At 38.2% G+C, this 14,821-nt stretch overlaps 3 protein-coding genes across 6 annotated transcripts; 2 read left to right on the top strand and 1 right to left on the bottom strand.

The window, feature by feature from the left end:
• Positions 7-4,102, top strand: LOC107629031 (dicarboxylate transporter 1, chloroplastic). Its single transcript, XM_021117876.1, has 4 exons — positions 7-245; positions 1,641-2,304; positions 2,981-3,202; positions 3,442-4,102. The coding sequence occupies exons 1-4, from the start codon at positions 193-195 to the stop codon at positions 3,802-3,804; spliced, it is 1,302 nt and encodes a 433-aa protein (XP_020973535.1). The 5' UTR covers positions 7-192; the 3' UTR covers positions 3,805-4,102.
• On the top strand, positions 5,951-9,975 carry LOC107634098 (protein DETOXIFICATION 42-like). 3 transcript variants are annotated; one of them, XM_021117874.1, is made up of 14 exons: positions 5,951-6,065; positions 6,412-6,488; positions 6,572-6,693; positions 6,956-7,165; positions 7,357-7,541; positions 7,638-7,773; positions 7,858-7,954; positions 8,074-8,174; positions 8,281-8,444; positions 8,545-8,616; positions 8,712-8,828; positions 8,917-9,012; positions 9,177-9,292; positions 9,400-9,975. In XM_021117874.1, the coding sequence occupies exons 2-14, from the start codon at positions 6,436-6,438 to the stop codon at positions 9,440-9,442; spliced, it is 1,512 nt and encodes a 503-aa protein (XP_020973533.1). In that variant the 5' UTR covers positions 5,951-6,065; positions 6,412-6,435; the 3' UTR covers positions 9,443-9,975. The 3 variants fall into 3 exon arrangements, with proteins under 3 accessions (XP_020973533.1, XP_016193162.2, XP_020973532.1); XM_016337676.2 differs by having other exon boundaries at positions 6,065-6,488; positions 7,665-7,773; XM_021117873.1 differs by having other exon boundaries at positions 6,065-6,488.
• On the bottom strand, positions 10,225-13,947 carry LOC107629032 (probable serine/threonine-protein kinase BSK3). 2 transcript variants are annotated; one of them, XM_021117875.1, is made up of 10 exons: positions 13,462-13,947; positions 13,097-13,317; positions 12,862-12,997; positions 12,539-12,672; positions 12,348-12,453; positions 12,132-12,217; positions 11,787-11,939; positions 11,488-11,652; positions 11,079-11,192; positions 10,225-10,773 (listed from the first exon to the last, which is right to left on the bottom strand). In XM_021117875.1, exons 1-10 carry the CDS (start codon positions 13,541-13,543, stop codon positions 10,531-10,533), a joined length of 1,440 nt encoding a protein of 479 aa, XP_020973534.1. In that variant the 5' UTR covers positions 13,544-13,947; the 3' UTR covers positions 10,225-10,530. The 2 variants fall into 2 exon arrangements, with proteins under 2 accessions (XP_020973534.1, XP_016187199.1); XM_016331713.2 differs by having other exon boundaries at positions 11,751-11,939; positions 13,462-13,946.

The raw sequence follows: 14,821 nt of genomic DNA, 5'->3' as shown, positions 1-14,821 counted from the left end.
ACAACAAAACTTATTAATAAACCCTACGCTGCCGCCGCTGCCTCTACTACCACAACACTCCCTCCTCCACAACCATGGCAAGGTGCGAAGCTGAAGCCATTACTGGCTTCCGTCGCAACAGGTCTCATCCTCTGGCTCCTCCCTTCGCCTTCTGGAGTACCCAGAAACGCGTGGCAGCTTCTCTCCATTTTCATGGCGACTATCGTCGGCATCATCACGCAGCCGCTTCCGCTGGGGGCTGTTGCTATCATGGGTTTATGCACCGCCGTGCTCACCAAAACGCTAACATACGCCGCGGCGTTCTCGGCCTTTGGTGACCAGATACCTTGGCTGGTGGCTCTGGCTTTCTTCTTCGCCAAAGGTTTCATCAAAACCGGGTTAGGAACTCGAATCGCATACCACGTGGTGTCACTCGCCGGAAGCTCCTCCCTTGGTAAGTAGTAGTTATGGAATTTGGTTATAAAAGTTAGTTAAATGCATGCTAAGAAGCAGATTTATATTATGTGATCAGGATTAGGATACAGCTTGGTGTTGAGCGAAGCATTGCTTGCACCAGCCATACCTTCAGTTTCAGCAAGAGCAGGTGGGATCATACTCCCATTAGTGAAGTCTCTGAGCGAAGCATGTGGCAGCAACGTTGGCGATGGAACCGAGAGCAAGCTAGGCTCATGGCTCACTCTAACCTGCTTCCAAACCTCCGTCATCTCTTCTGCCATGTTCCTGACTGCCATGGCCGCCAACCCTCTGTGCGGGACGCTGGCGCGTGGGGCCATAGGGAGGGGGATTGGATGGAGCGATTGGGCCGTGGCGGCGGCGGTGCCGGGTGCGGTGTCATTGGTTGTTGTGCCGTTGATCTTGTACGTGATTTACCCGCCGGGCGTAAAGAATAGCCCTGATGCTCCAAGGGTTGCTAGGGACAAGTTGCAACTTATGGGACCTATGACTCTCAACGAAAACATCATGGCTGCTACTCTCTTCCTTACGGTACGGCACCATTTCTTTTTTCGCAAATAATGTTGTGTGTTATAGCTGGGCCTTGTGGCCCAAAAAAGTCTTTGATTAAAGCCCATAGCGCCACTATTACGCATTGGACAATTAGACACGTAGTCCATGGTGACTTTCCCATGCTGCTCGCTGTCCACACACTCCACATAACTGACCTGACTTCACTTGTTGTCTCGTCATGTTTCAAGTTCGGAGATTCCAATAGCTCCAACTGTGACAGACGCCATTCACAAGGGGCAACTGGCAAGCCAACAAATCTGCATATTCCTACCTACGCATCCAACGCTCCAAATTAGATCTCTCACTCACTTGAGCGCACCATGGCGCTGCACCTCTATTAAGCTCCAATACACACACACACACCACATCGGATCCCAGCCCCTAACATGGCCTCCATAGCTCTCTCCGCCACCACTCTCCCCTCCCTACGCCTCCGCTCCCTCTCCCCCAAACCCAAACCACTCCTCCATTCCCTTCCCACCACTTCCACCACCTTCAAACCCCTCACTCTTAAACCACGTTCTTTCAATCTCATCACCTCCATTTCCAATGCTCCTTTCAAATCTAATCGCACACATTCTACCGTCGTAGCCTCCGTCGCTGGTACAGCTTCCATTACGCCAGCATCTCCGCCACCTCCACCTCCTCAGCCATGTCTCCGTCCTCACTAAAACCCTTCCATTCGCCGCGGCATTCTCAGGCTTTGGCGACCCGATCCCGTGGCTCATCTGCCTCGCCTTCTTCTTTGCCAAGGGATTCATCAAGACCGGCCTCGGTAACCGCGTCGCGTACCAGTTCGTCTCACTCTTCGGAAGCTCCTCGCTAGGGTTAGGGTACAGCTTGGTCTTCAGCGAAGCGCTTCTCGCGCCGGCGATCCCCTCGGTTTCAGCGCGCGCCGGTGGAATTTTCCTGCCACTGGTGAAGGCTCTCTGCGTTGCATGCGGAAGCAACGCTGGCGACGGGACGGAGAATCGCTTGGGGTCGTGGCTCATGCTGACGTGTTTTCAGACGTCGGTGATCTCGTCGGCGATGTTCCTGACGGCGATGGCGGCGAACCCGCTGTGTGCAACTCTGACTCAGAATGCGATTAACAAGACTATTGGATGGGTGGATTGGGCTAAGGCTGGGATCGTTCCGGGCCTGGTTTCATTGGTGTTGGTGCCGTTGATACTGTATGTTATCTACCCGCCGGGGATGAAGAGTAGCCCCGACGCGCCGAAGCTTGCGAGGGAGAGGTTGCAGAAGATGGGACCTATGACTTCGCATGAGAAGATCATGACATTGACACTGCTTCTTACGGTAATCATAGAATGAATTCAAGTTGCTGAATTTAGATAAATTTTGTTTCTGTTAGTTGGTTTTTGCGTTCTATGTAGAGAAAATGAGTAATTGTGCGGTAAAGTGTTTCTCATATTTGTTTTCGGAGCTATGCTTGTGGATGGCTTGGTAGGGAATTCATAATTTTGGTATTCAATTTGACAATAACTTGTTTGGTTGTTGAGTTGATTTGTTGACAGTGTTAGCTTGTCGATTGATTACACAAGGATTGGAGTTTCAAATTTGTAAATGCAGAGTTGATAGATAGGAACTTGTTCAACGACAAACTTAGGAATTTGTGCTTCTTCAATGTGGACCGTGTTTGAATCTATTGTTAGCTGCATGTAAGAGTTTGAATTGGTGTGTAGTTCGTTAATGGATTTTGTGTTTAGAGTATTGTTAATTGGATATACACATCAGGATAGACGTGCATCCTGGCATTGTGGCTTTACTATTGGGGGATGTAACTATAGTAAGTTTGGGGCATTGGTTATGACTAGCACACCACTTGTTTGCTTAATTGATTTTTGAATCCTCTGGTTATTTATAACTAATTTACTGGTATCAGAAATTGATGGTACAGTAGTTATGTTGCCGTATACCATGAAATCTTCTATCTCCTGGGTATCGTATCCACTCTCTTGCTCTGTTGTAACAGGTAGGACTTTGGGTCTTTGGAGGGGTTCTTAATATTGATGCTGTCACTGCTGCCATTCTTGGATTATCTGCACTCCTTGTCACTGGGGTCGTAACATGGAAGGAGTGCTTGGCTGAGGGAGTTGCCTGGGATACTCTCACATGGTTTGCTGCCCTCATTGCCATGGCTGGATATTTGAACAAATATGGTCTCATTTCTTGGTTCAGTCAAACTGTGGTCAAGGTATGTTATTCTACCTAGCCGATGGTTAATCTTCATTGGTCATCTCATATTTTGAATAATGTAGATGCTAATAGCTATCAACCAACTGTGTATAATATAATTATTTGAAATATTCATCTTGGAATAATTAGGCTTCGTGTTTCATGCCTATGCTCTGTTAGTCAACAATACTGCCTTTAATTCTTATCACATTCCTTGATTCTTCTAATGAAATTATTTGTTAATGTTGTTTCATGCAGTTTGTTGGTGGATTGGGTCTCTCTTGGCAACTATCTTTTGGAATCCTTGTCCTCCTCTACTTCTACTCTCACTACTTCTTTGCAAGTGGGGCTGCTCATATAGGTGCCATGTTCACTGCTTTCTTGTCTGTCGCCACTGCTCTGGGAACTCCACCATTCTTTGGAGCCATGGTGCTTTCCTTCCTCTCCAACCTCATGGGCGGCCTTACTCATTATGGGATTGGATCAGCCCCCGTATTTTACGGCGCCAACTATGTTCCACTCGCCAAATGGTGGGGCTACGGATTCCTCATCAGTATTGTTAACATTGTAATCTGGCTTGGACTTGGAGGAGTTTGGTGGAAAGCCATTGGCTTGTGGTAAATGGGAGCCCGTTAAAGAGTTTTGCCCACACACGATTTTAACTTTTCAAGATTTTTGCACACATTCATGTACCAATTCTCGTTGTAATCAGCAGTCGAAGAATACTGCTAACCTTTTTGCGATTCTTCAAGAAATAATTATCGGGAGGTTTTGATGGAGACTTAGGTGGGAAAAATTACAGCTGGTCATTTTAGATCTGGGGTAGAACATTTTATATGATTTTTGAAATGTAAGGACATCCTGCTATTCAGGAATCAGGTTAATATTACAGTTGTATGCCTTGCTGCTTCAAGTTTTGCTGAATAGTTAGGAGTCTAAAATAATTCCATTTTCTTATGCTGAATTGTTAACATCTTGACATACAATAACACATTCTGAATTTAAATTACACCGGAAAATATAAAATTTCTTTCAGTAATTGATGTTATAATGACTATACATATTTAATATTTTGCTTGGGGCTTCAGAGCAAGGATGTGAAAATTGAATTGGTCAATAAACTAGTGGAGTGACTGGTAATTGAACCGTGGTTAAATCGATTTAATTAAATATAAAATAAAATTATTAAAATCCTAACTCAGAACACAAAATTATTTCAGAAAATCAGCAATTCAGAACAATAAAATTATTTTAGAAAATTTAACAAAGTATAATCAACAAAACTAGACCGGTTTATGCAGTTTATCGATTAACTATCGATTCGATCAGTTTTTTGCCAAGTAATTTTTTGTGCCAACCAAACCGGTCAAAAAATCAACTCCCAAGTTTTTTGCCAAGTAATTTTTTGTGCCAACCAAACCGGTCAAAAAATCAACTCCCAATTAATCCAGTTGAATTGGATGTTCGGTTCGATTTTCATAATTATGTTTTAAAAATAAAAATTAAAAGATCCCACAGAAATTATTATTCAATTAAATTTTATTGTGTGAAATTCAAAATTAATTTTAATCATTACCATTAATTTTAATAATTTTTAATGGTTTAGATGATACCATTGACGATGTCCAGTTTTTAAAACAGCGGAGAGAATCCGTTCCCGATTCGAAATTCTCTCGGCATAGATTCGTTCATTTTAGTAATCACTAATCACTTGGTTTGATCTTAAGGACCAAATACACTGATACGTGAGAGTTTACGACACTTTATCTATACGTTTTACCTTTTTCACCTACATTAAACCTTTACATCTTTTCACCTTTTAATCACATTCACATGTAAAATTCACGGAAGAAAAGAAATTCTTGTACCTAATTTAAAACAAAGTATGTATCTTAATGTACAAAACATAAATTAGACAAGGATTTTTGTTGCAACATTGAAGTACGTAACTAGAAAAGTAATGTTATTCATTTATTTAGATAAAGTTTGGGATTCAGTCTTAATCACCGTACCAAGAAGTGTAACAAATACCAACATTTTTTTCCTCTAAGAGACAAGATTGTTATTAAGAATAAAATATTAAGATACAAACGTAAGCCAAATGCCACCCCGGATCATGGGAGCGGCTAGTGAGGACGAAGCAGCAAGTGAATTTTTTCAATGTAACTTAGGTTTTTTTTTTGTGAGATGAATTGGATAACTCTCAATCCTAAATATTACAACACAACACACCCACATTGCACACATACTAAAGGGTTCATATTCAATATTTGACGCATTTGTCAGGGTTTGAACCCGGATGCAGCATATTAAGAGGCATATGAATTACTACTTGAATTAAAGTCTCAGCTACCATGTAACTTAGGTTGTTCACTTGTTCTCTTGAATCTTGCACGGAACTTGAGTGTGACACAAACATATTTTTAGTGCGTCCAATAGTTGATGATTTTAATTTTAGTCTCACACATTTCACATGCATAAATCTATTTGTATATGTATAGGATAGCCCAAATTGCTTAACATACATTTACTCCAAAATGTTTCCATTCATGTTCAAGTCCATGTGTTGGATACTTGGATCAAACACTTACCACTAGGCCTAATACTATAGTTGTTCACAATGGTGCAAGTTTAATAAAATCAATGTAATTATTATCAGATGATGAGAGGGAAGAAAATTGCATTTGGAGTTGTTTCACATTAATAATGTGCAGTGATATTATTTCAAGGTGGCACTGAATGTGCTCCGCATAGTTTCCAAACCTAAAACACTTTGCATTTATATGACATTGACATAACATGTGCCGCAAAATGCTGTTTAATTCACTCAGGAAGAAGAATCTGCAAGGCAGTTTCTTTGTCTTATTTGGAATCAGAGTTTGGTGGGTCTCTTTCTTCCTTTTCATTCAAAATCTTCTATCTCTTAGTTAAATGCCACTCTAAAGGGAAATTTCTGGTGAACTTCCTCTGAAAGTGTCATAGGAAACTGTCCTCTTTTTCTTTCTTTTACCAGTTGGCACTCTTATATTAATTCCTAAACGCCTCCACCTGCTCTATCAACTTGTTATAACTGTTCCTTGATCATTGATACTATTCTTTGATTTTTAGGCCAGTATTAAATCATATATATATGGAGAACATATAAATTTTTGGCGTCTGAATTCTGGTATCTAGTATCATTTTAGTGGCCCTATTAACAACAACTCTTCATGTTGGTTTCATAAGTAGAAAACTTAATTTGGCTTCCTTAATATGGCTGACAAACTCATTTCAACACAAGTTTGCAGTTTATTTAGGGACACCAGGTACTTATTTTCATTGCTACTTCATTGTTTCTCTTCTACAGGTGTAATTCTTGACTTTTTATTTTATTTTCTTCTTACTGCAGACTTGTTTTCAAAGCAGACAACCTTGGTTGGGAAATATTGTCAATTGCAGTGCCTTCTGCTATGGCTTTGACAGCTGATCCTATTGCTTCACTGGTTGACACAGCATTCATTGGCCGAATAGGTATATGTTCCACCATTAACTCCAAGTTTGCTAAGTGTCTCATAGCAGAAAATATAAAAAAGGAGATAGAGATAAGACAAAATGGTCATGTCTCTATTTATATCCATGTATCTGTCTCTTTCTCCAAACAAGTTTGTGTCTGTCAATATTTTTGTATTTCTGTCTTAAGACAGTTACCAAATGAAGTCTAAGGGCTAAGTGATATATACTTGAATGTTGTATAACGTGTCCACTGTTAAATATCGTTGGTTTATGCATACAGGTGCAGTGGAGCTTGCTGCTGTAGGAGTATCCATAGCTCTCTTCAATCAAATATCGAGGATTGCAATTTTCCCACTCGTCAGTGTGACTACTTCTTTTGTGGCTGAGGAAGATGCCCTTACAGCAGCCAGCCCTCTGGTAGAGGATAGTGAATCCTTGGAAGAAGGTTCCATTCTGAAAGCTGAAATCAATGAACTTATACCAGATAAAGGTAACATTCTCCCATTCTTATCTAAATCATGGTGGTTTGGTTTTTAGTCATGTTTTCTTCGAATATTCCTACTGTCTATGTTCTGCCAAAAATTCTTAAAACATGGACAAGTGACACGTCACTTAGTTGGTGTGTCCGTGCTTCGTAGCTTGCACAACAAGGCATTGAGGCACTTTTTTTGGTAATAACAGATGGAGATGTTCAGAAACCAGATTTGATCCATATGGACTCAAATGTAGTTAAGGTTGAGCATAAGAGAAGGCATATCCCTTCTGCATCATCAGCATTGGTAATTGGTGGTATTCTTGGCCTTGTCCAGGCAATATTCCTCATATTTGCAGCAAAACCTTTATTGCACTTCATGGGAGTAAATTATGTAAGTGGTTTCTTATAAACATTTGCAGAATGATCATTTTAGTTTCAGCGCTTTAGCATTTTGTTTAACATATTGTACACAATTTTTTTCATGAAGGACTCTCCCATGCTCAAACCTGCACAGAACTACCTGACATTGAGATCTCTTGGCGCGCCGGCTGTTCTTCTCTCGTTAGCAATGCAGGGAGTCTTCCGAGGATTTAAAGACACTAAAACACCTCTATATGCTACTTGTATGCCTTGAAATTTTATCAATTGTGTGTTGCAATATCCTAATATCATCTAATTCTGATGACCCTTTCTCTTATGTGATCCAGTGGCAGGAGATTTGACCAACATAGCACTGGATCCTTTGTTCATGTTTGTATTCCGCTTAGGTGTTAGTGGTGCAGCCATTGCTCATGTTATATCTCAGTAAGTCTTATTTCATTGGAGTTAGAATACTCTAACTATACTCTAATGTTAACTCTTATTTTTCTTTTGCTTCTTTGCCTCTTAGTCATCTCTTATTTTCAAATTAACTGTGAATGCAGGTACCTAATTTCTGTAATACTCCTGTGGAAATTGATGCAAAAAGTTGATCTTATGCCTCCCAGCATCAAGCATCTGCAGTTTGATCGATTTCTCAAAAATGGTAAGGTTAACTAGCATTTCAAGTTGATTATCCCTGGGAAATAGCCAAATAGGTTAAGTAGCATTTCAGCATTGAGATTATTTTTTGTTTCATTCTTGTCATCCAGGTTTTCTGTTGTTATTGAGAGTAACTGCTGTAACATTCTGTGTCACTCTGGCCGCCTCACTAGCTGCACGCCAGGGATCAAAATCTATGGCTGCATTTCAAGTCTGCCTGCAGATTTGGCTGGCAGTATCTCTTCTTGCCGATGGTCTTGCTGTTGCTGGGCAGGTTGATACCTCTGTTTACATAATGCACTATTTTTTACTTCATCCTACTTTCAATCTATTTTTGTTCATAACTTCTATTGAGAATATCAAGTTGATTGCAGGCAATTCTTGCAGGCGCATTTGCTGCCAAGGACTATGACAAGGCCACTGCGACTGCAGCTCGAGTATTACAGGTTCTTTACATTTCTATTTTTTTAAGAAAAAAAAAAAGATCCTAATCTTTGCTCAATTAAATTAGCTGCAAGACTAACAAACAATTATATTGCAGATGGGTTTGGTTCTGGGATTGGCTCTTGCATTCATTCTTGGTGCAGGACTTCCTTTTGGAGCTAAACTATTTACAAGAGATGTTGATGTCCTCCACCTCATAAAAATTGGAATACCTGTAAGTCTATTTCTTGTACATTGGTATCTAATCTTTTCAGCACCCTAAATTTGTGAGACTTATATTTATGTTTGATTGTTTCTCTCAGTTTGTTGCAGCCACCCAACCCATCAATGCTTTGGCATTTGTATTTGATGGTATCAACTTTGGTGCATCTGACTTTGCATATTCAGCATTCTCTTTGGTGTGTATTTTCTTCCATGTCTTCGTGCAATAAGGGATTATATACTGCATATTTTATGAATCTTAAGTAGTTCTAGATGATGCAAAGTTAGCATCCAAACTTTGCTAAAGATTGTTCTTTTCTGGATAGAAATTGATTTACTTAATCATTATCTTCATTGTCAGCTTATAGTGGCAGTTGTCAGCATCATTTGCCTACTATTTTTATCAGCATCATTCATAGGAATTTGGGTTGCTTTGACCATCTATATGGGTCTTAGAGCATTTGCTGGCTTCTTGAGGTAAGAAATTCAGTTGGATTTTTCCTAAACGATCACTTTTCCAAGGCATGTTTAGTTCTTACTATGTTGAATTCAAGGTAATCAATCAATGAATTATGTTTATGCAGGATTGGAACAGGATCAGGACCTTGGAAGATCCTTAGGAAGTGAGAGTATTAGTCACCATATGACCATAATCATATTCAAAGGCATAGCTTCATTTATTTGACCCCACTTTCATAGGCTTCTACCAAATTGTGCTTGGTTTGATTGTTTGACATGATCTACCTATACTTCAAATACAATGTGCAGAAGAAAAAAGGGGTAAAAGTTTGGCAACTCTTTTTGGGTGGGGGGAGGGAATTATTATGATAGAGCCTCTATTTCTTACTCTTCATAAAATAATTGCTGGCTATGAATCAGCATCCTTAAGCGGGATTAGAGTCACAATCAGATTATAGAGCTTTATAATAGCCAGTGAGCTTAAATAATTAAGAGTTGATTCTTAATTAATGTATATACCTTTGGATGTACTGGTAACCACTCAATCTTACAATAGTAATGATTAGATGAACATTGTGAAAATGAAAGATTCCATGGAACATGCAATGTTGGAAGAAATGACAGGGGGAGTGTCTTCTACTTGTAGTATGGTTTGTCATTTTTTGTTGATGACACATATAAAGAAGCTTAATTTGTCATTTTCTCCAAAACCCAATCAAAACTAAGCCTGAGACCTATTGAAAAAGCTAAATACTGAGTACAAATGTACAGCACAATGACATTGATAATATCAAGATGTTGATGGTTAAGGTTTTATTGTCTCAGGTTCTTTGTAACAAAGTGTTTCTTACCTTTGATTATTAACCAATAATAATTCAAAAAGATTAAGAGGTAAAAAATACCATGCAGTTTGTTAAGTGAATATGATCATAAATAACGGTACAGGAGGCTGACCGGAAAAATTAACATCTATAAGAATTAAGAAGCTTGAACAAATTGTGATTCACAAGATTGGACCAAAAAGAACAAGCATATGTAGGCCATAGCCATAGCCATCAAGTGTCTTTCAGCCTAAGGGAGCTGCTAAGGGAAAGATACACTTTATGTACCATATATTTTAGTCATATAAACTTCCTAGCATGCAGATCTTGTTAAGTATCTCTTGCGTCACACGAGTAACTACACTAGTAACTATGAAATTTGGCTTGATAAAATGAAGGGAAATCAAAGCAAGAGAAAAAAAGGACTATACAGTTTCAATTTCTATGCTTCCTGGTTTCCAGTATTGTGCCGTCTTTAAGACTTTCCTGTGCATCGTTGTCCATGCCAAGGCTGAAGAGTGCAGCAGCTTGAAGATAGAATGCCGTTGGCCATGTGGGAGATACTGATTGAGCTTGCATAGCATCTCCGAGTGCCTCTTGTGGCATGTCATTCATAAGATAGCATAAGCAACGCCTGGCATACACGGTTGGCGATACCATGGTCCCAACATCAATGAACTACACATAAAATAAGCATCATGAAATCATAATCATATATCTGGCAAAAGAAAGTATAGTACTATAGTTACATAATGCATTGTGAATAATTGACTTATTCTGGAAATTCAATCCTCTAATTGCAACTTGCAAAACATGGATATATTCAACTGTCCATCAACTTAAAATTTCATAGGATTATAGGTAATACCAAAGCGTTAAACTTTAAACTTCACCTTTCTTTCTCTTTTTTTTTGGTTAATGTATGAATGTTGTTTTGGTGATTTACAATGGACTTCTCTTCCAAGAACTTCAAGCTAACTTACTTGTGTGTAGTAGTCAATGGCTGTGGAGAAGTCTCTAGCACGAAAAGCAGTATCTCCAAGGTTCTTAGAATTCAGTGTTTCCTGTATTTGATTTGTCCACATTTGGAAGGAAAGCTGCGATAAAATATAAAGTTGCACAGATACCAATATAACACAAGGTTACGGAAGGTTATCGGAATATCTTGTTATAAAATTCAACACAAAAACTTTTAAGAGAGAAACTCAAAAGGTCTACACTTGGAAATATTGGAAAATTGAGTGGTAAAAAAACTAGTCCTAGCTCATTTGGCATCCAGCATACAAGCAGAATATAAAATTCTCCATAGACAAAAAAAGTAAGTGTAGCCTATAACAGAATTCTCTTAAGAAAGGTCCAAATTAGAAGGAAATCTAGAGAACAATAGGATACCTCGTTTGCAACATCTTCATCATCCTTGTACCCCACCTTATCCAAAATTTCATGTATAGCAGTGAGATCTCTTCTTGAACAAGCTTCACCAAAAGGTGTCAAAGAAACTGTTTCCTTTGATGATACATTCCCATCTGGTATGCCCATCAAAACATACGACAGTACCTGCAAAATACCACAGCCATAAACAAAATACTAAATATGTTCCGGTGCTCCCAACTGTCTTCAATGAAGAAAGTCAATGAGTGAAAGATAGAGAATACTGAAGTTTCTTTCTGAAGAGGAGTTAGAGCGGTCACAAGTGACTTTGCATTTGGTCTCTCACGAGGTTCATATTGTAGACAACGCGAAGCCAATCTCACTATCTCAGTTCCATCATCGTTCGAAAAATGACCTTCTAAACAAGAGTCCATCAGCAAGGAAAAATTTTTGCCGCGTATAAGGTCAAGTGCCTGCACATAAAAAGCATTATGTTACCTATTGAATCTGAGTTATATAGCAATGATTTGATCATGTTAAGCCAAACCATCATTTATGTTATTAAGGTACAAGCATTTGTTCAGTTTGTACAGGCCAAAGGCTCACTGAACAAATACAACCTTAAATTATAAAGAAGAGAATAAATGTTCAAGGAGGGAGTTTACATGACTGGGTGGAATATGCTTTCCACTCAGAAGATCAAGCAAAAGTGTGCCAAAACTGTATACTACACTTTCAGGGGTGATTCTTCCTGCCGAATTTCAAACATGCTTTGGATCAGTAGAAGAAATTGAAATAAGTGGTAATGCTTTTAACTACTAAAACAGTTCTATATCAAATTAAAGGCTAAGATTTTTGTCGTTGAATTAGTTATTTATTACCGGTCCTCAAGTACTCCGGAGGAGTGAAGGCTAAATTTGTGCTATAGCTTCGGCCGTCTCTACTGTTTTTCATGAGTCCAAAACAAGAGAGCCTGGGGTTGGCATCCTGTCCACCATTGCAACAATATAAGATATGGTCCACAAAACCAAACAAAAGGAAGCACAAAACATGGCTTTAAAAGCTAAAGTACCTCATCAAACAAGATTCTATAAGCATTAAGATCATGATACAATGCTCTTCCTCGACTGCTGCAGTAATCCAATGCTTGTGCCAAATACAATGCCACCCTCAACCTCATTGCCCATTTCATGGGCTGTGTCTCCCCTGCCAGAGAAGTTCACACATATCCCACAATCAACGGATCACATAAAGGGAACAAATACTTCACAAATAAATAAGTAAAATGAACATGGTAAAGACAGGGCAAAATACAGTTCAATCAATAATGACAACAAAATTAGATCTTTACTCCTTTTGATAGCAAGGCACATAAACCAACAAATGGAAACTCACAGTGGAAGAGATGTTTGGAGAGAGTTTCATGTGGCATGAACTCTGCAACAAGCAACCTCTCTTCTCCTTCACAGCAGCATCCAACCAAGTTAGCTAATCTTTCATTCCTTAACTGCCCCACTGCTCTTGCTTCCTCCTAAAAACCACTCCAAATAAACAAAGAAACATAAAGCTACACACACAAACTCAACACATTCCAAAAAGTCAAAATCAAAAGAAGAAGCAAGACACTAACTAGAAATTGTCTCGAATCAGGCCAAGCTGATTTGTTGAAGCGCTTCACAGCAACCAACCTATCATCTTCAAGCCTTCCTTTGTAAACAACATTGGGAGCTTTCTCTCCATGTTCTGAGACAATGTTCTCTGGTGAGAAACCTGAAGTTGCAACCTTAAGCTGATCCCACGTGTACTCATTGAATCCAACCCATTGATCCTTCTCATTCTTGCCCCCGTCATCTGCATACACACAGAGAGAGATATGAATCCATATTAAAAACCTCAACTTTAAGCTCAAATTAGCTTCTTTTCTTATTCTACTTGTGATGGTAGAAAGTGACAACTAAAGTTACATAAAAATAAAATGAAAATGAAAAGGGTCACCATTATCAGATAAGTCGTGAAGGTTTGATTTGATGTGTGAAGGCCACCAACAGAGAGAGAATTTAGAGCAACGAGCTCCCATTGGTGAAAAAACAAAAAAAAAAACACAATGCTGCTTAGGAAAAAAATAAAAAAGAAAAACAAAAGAAGCAGCAGAAGAAGAAAAGAAAATGTGAGGAGCTATCTCTTTCTCTGAAGCTCTCTGTGTGTTTTGTGCTTGTCACGTTTTATGAAGGGGTAGAGAGAGTAGAGAGGGGGCAAAAAGAAAAAAAGAAAATGAAATGAAAATGGGGTGTGTTTGGGAAGAGAGAAAGTGGGGTGTGGGAAAAAGGATTACTTTTTTGGGATCCAAAGGGAAAGCTTGGTTTTTTTTGGTGTTAGCTTCGAACGAATGATATCAGTCACTTCTTCTCTTCATCATTCCTTCTTTTTCCTTCTCTTCTACACTTTTGCTCAGACACTACACACTACTGCACTCTGCACTCTTTGCTTTCTCTTTTAAAATACTCATTTTAATTTAAGTTTAAGTAAAAAGAAAATCATTTTAAATCTTTATATTATATACGAATTAATACCAGCAATTGACAAACTATATTTTACAATTCGGTAATGTACATTCACATTTTTCATTGTCTCTAATCTGCCTTTGTTTTGAGGGATAGAACAATGAGATACGGGACATAATTTATTTTTTATTTTTTTATTATTTTTATTAAATTTTTATAATTTATTCTAATTTATCATCAAATAAAATACATAAACACAAAATTTTATGTCTTTATATCTTTTTCTCAATGTCTTATCTTACTCTTTTTTTACAAACAAACGCAGCCTAAAATATTATTGCTATAATTTTAGCATGTAAGCTCAAAGCATTCTTGTATAGATATCAATAGAAAATATTTGAAAAAAAAAGTCAAAAACAATTAAAATTTGTCTTATAACAATTAATAAATATTAAACAAGAGAAATTCTTATTATTTTTTTTATCTTTTTAACATTATCATACTAATTATGTTCATAATGCTTTTGGAAATAACTATGATTACCATCATTCTCTTTACTAATTAAGTAATTATAATCACTAACTCTCAATAATTATCATCACCAATTACCTGCAATATATTCTCTGTATGAGCATCAATTACTACACTCAACAGACCTTCTTCAATGCTATTCAAATCCATTCTTATGAATTTGAAAATATTTATAATAGCTTATATTACACATTTACAAATATCTGAATTCATTCTTATTAGCTTTAATGTTATCCAAAGTTGTAAATATTTATAATAGCCCAATTTGCACCTCTTTATAAATAAACAAACATATTATCTGAATTTTATATGAATTTTAATAC

Source organism: Arachis ipaensis, chromosome B03, assembly GCF_000816755.2.
Source record: "Arachis ipaensis cultivar K30076 chromosome B03, Araip1.1, whole genome shotgun sequence".
In the NCBI taxonomy this organism is placed as follows: Eukaryota; Viridiplantae; Streptophyta; class Magnoliopsida; order Fabales; family Fabaceae; genus Arachis; species Arachis ipaensis.
The sequence above is the reverse complement of the archived record's forward strand: the minus strand, read 5'-3'. Positions and strand labels throughout refer to the sequence as shown.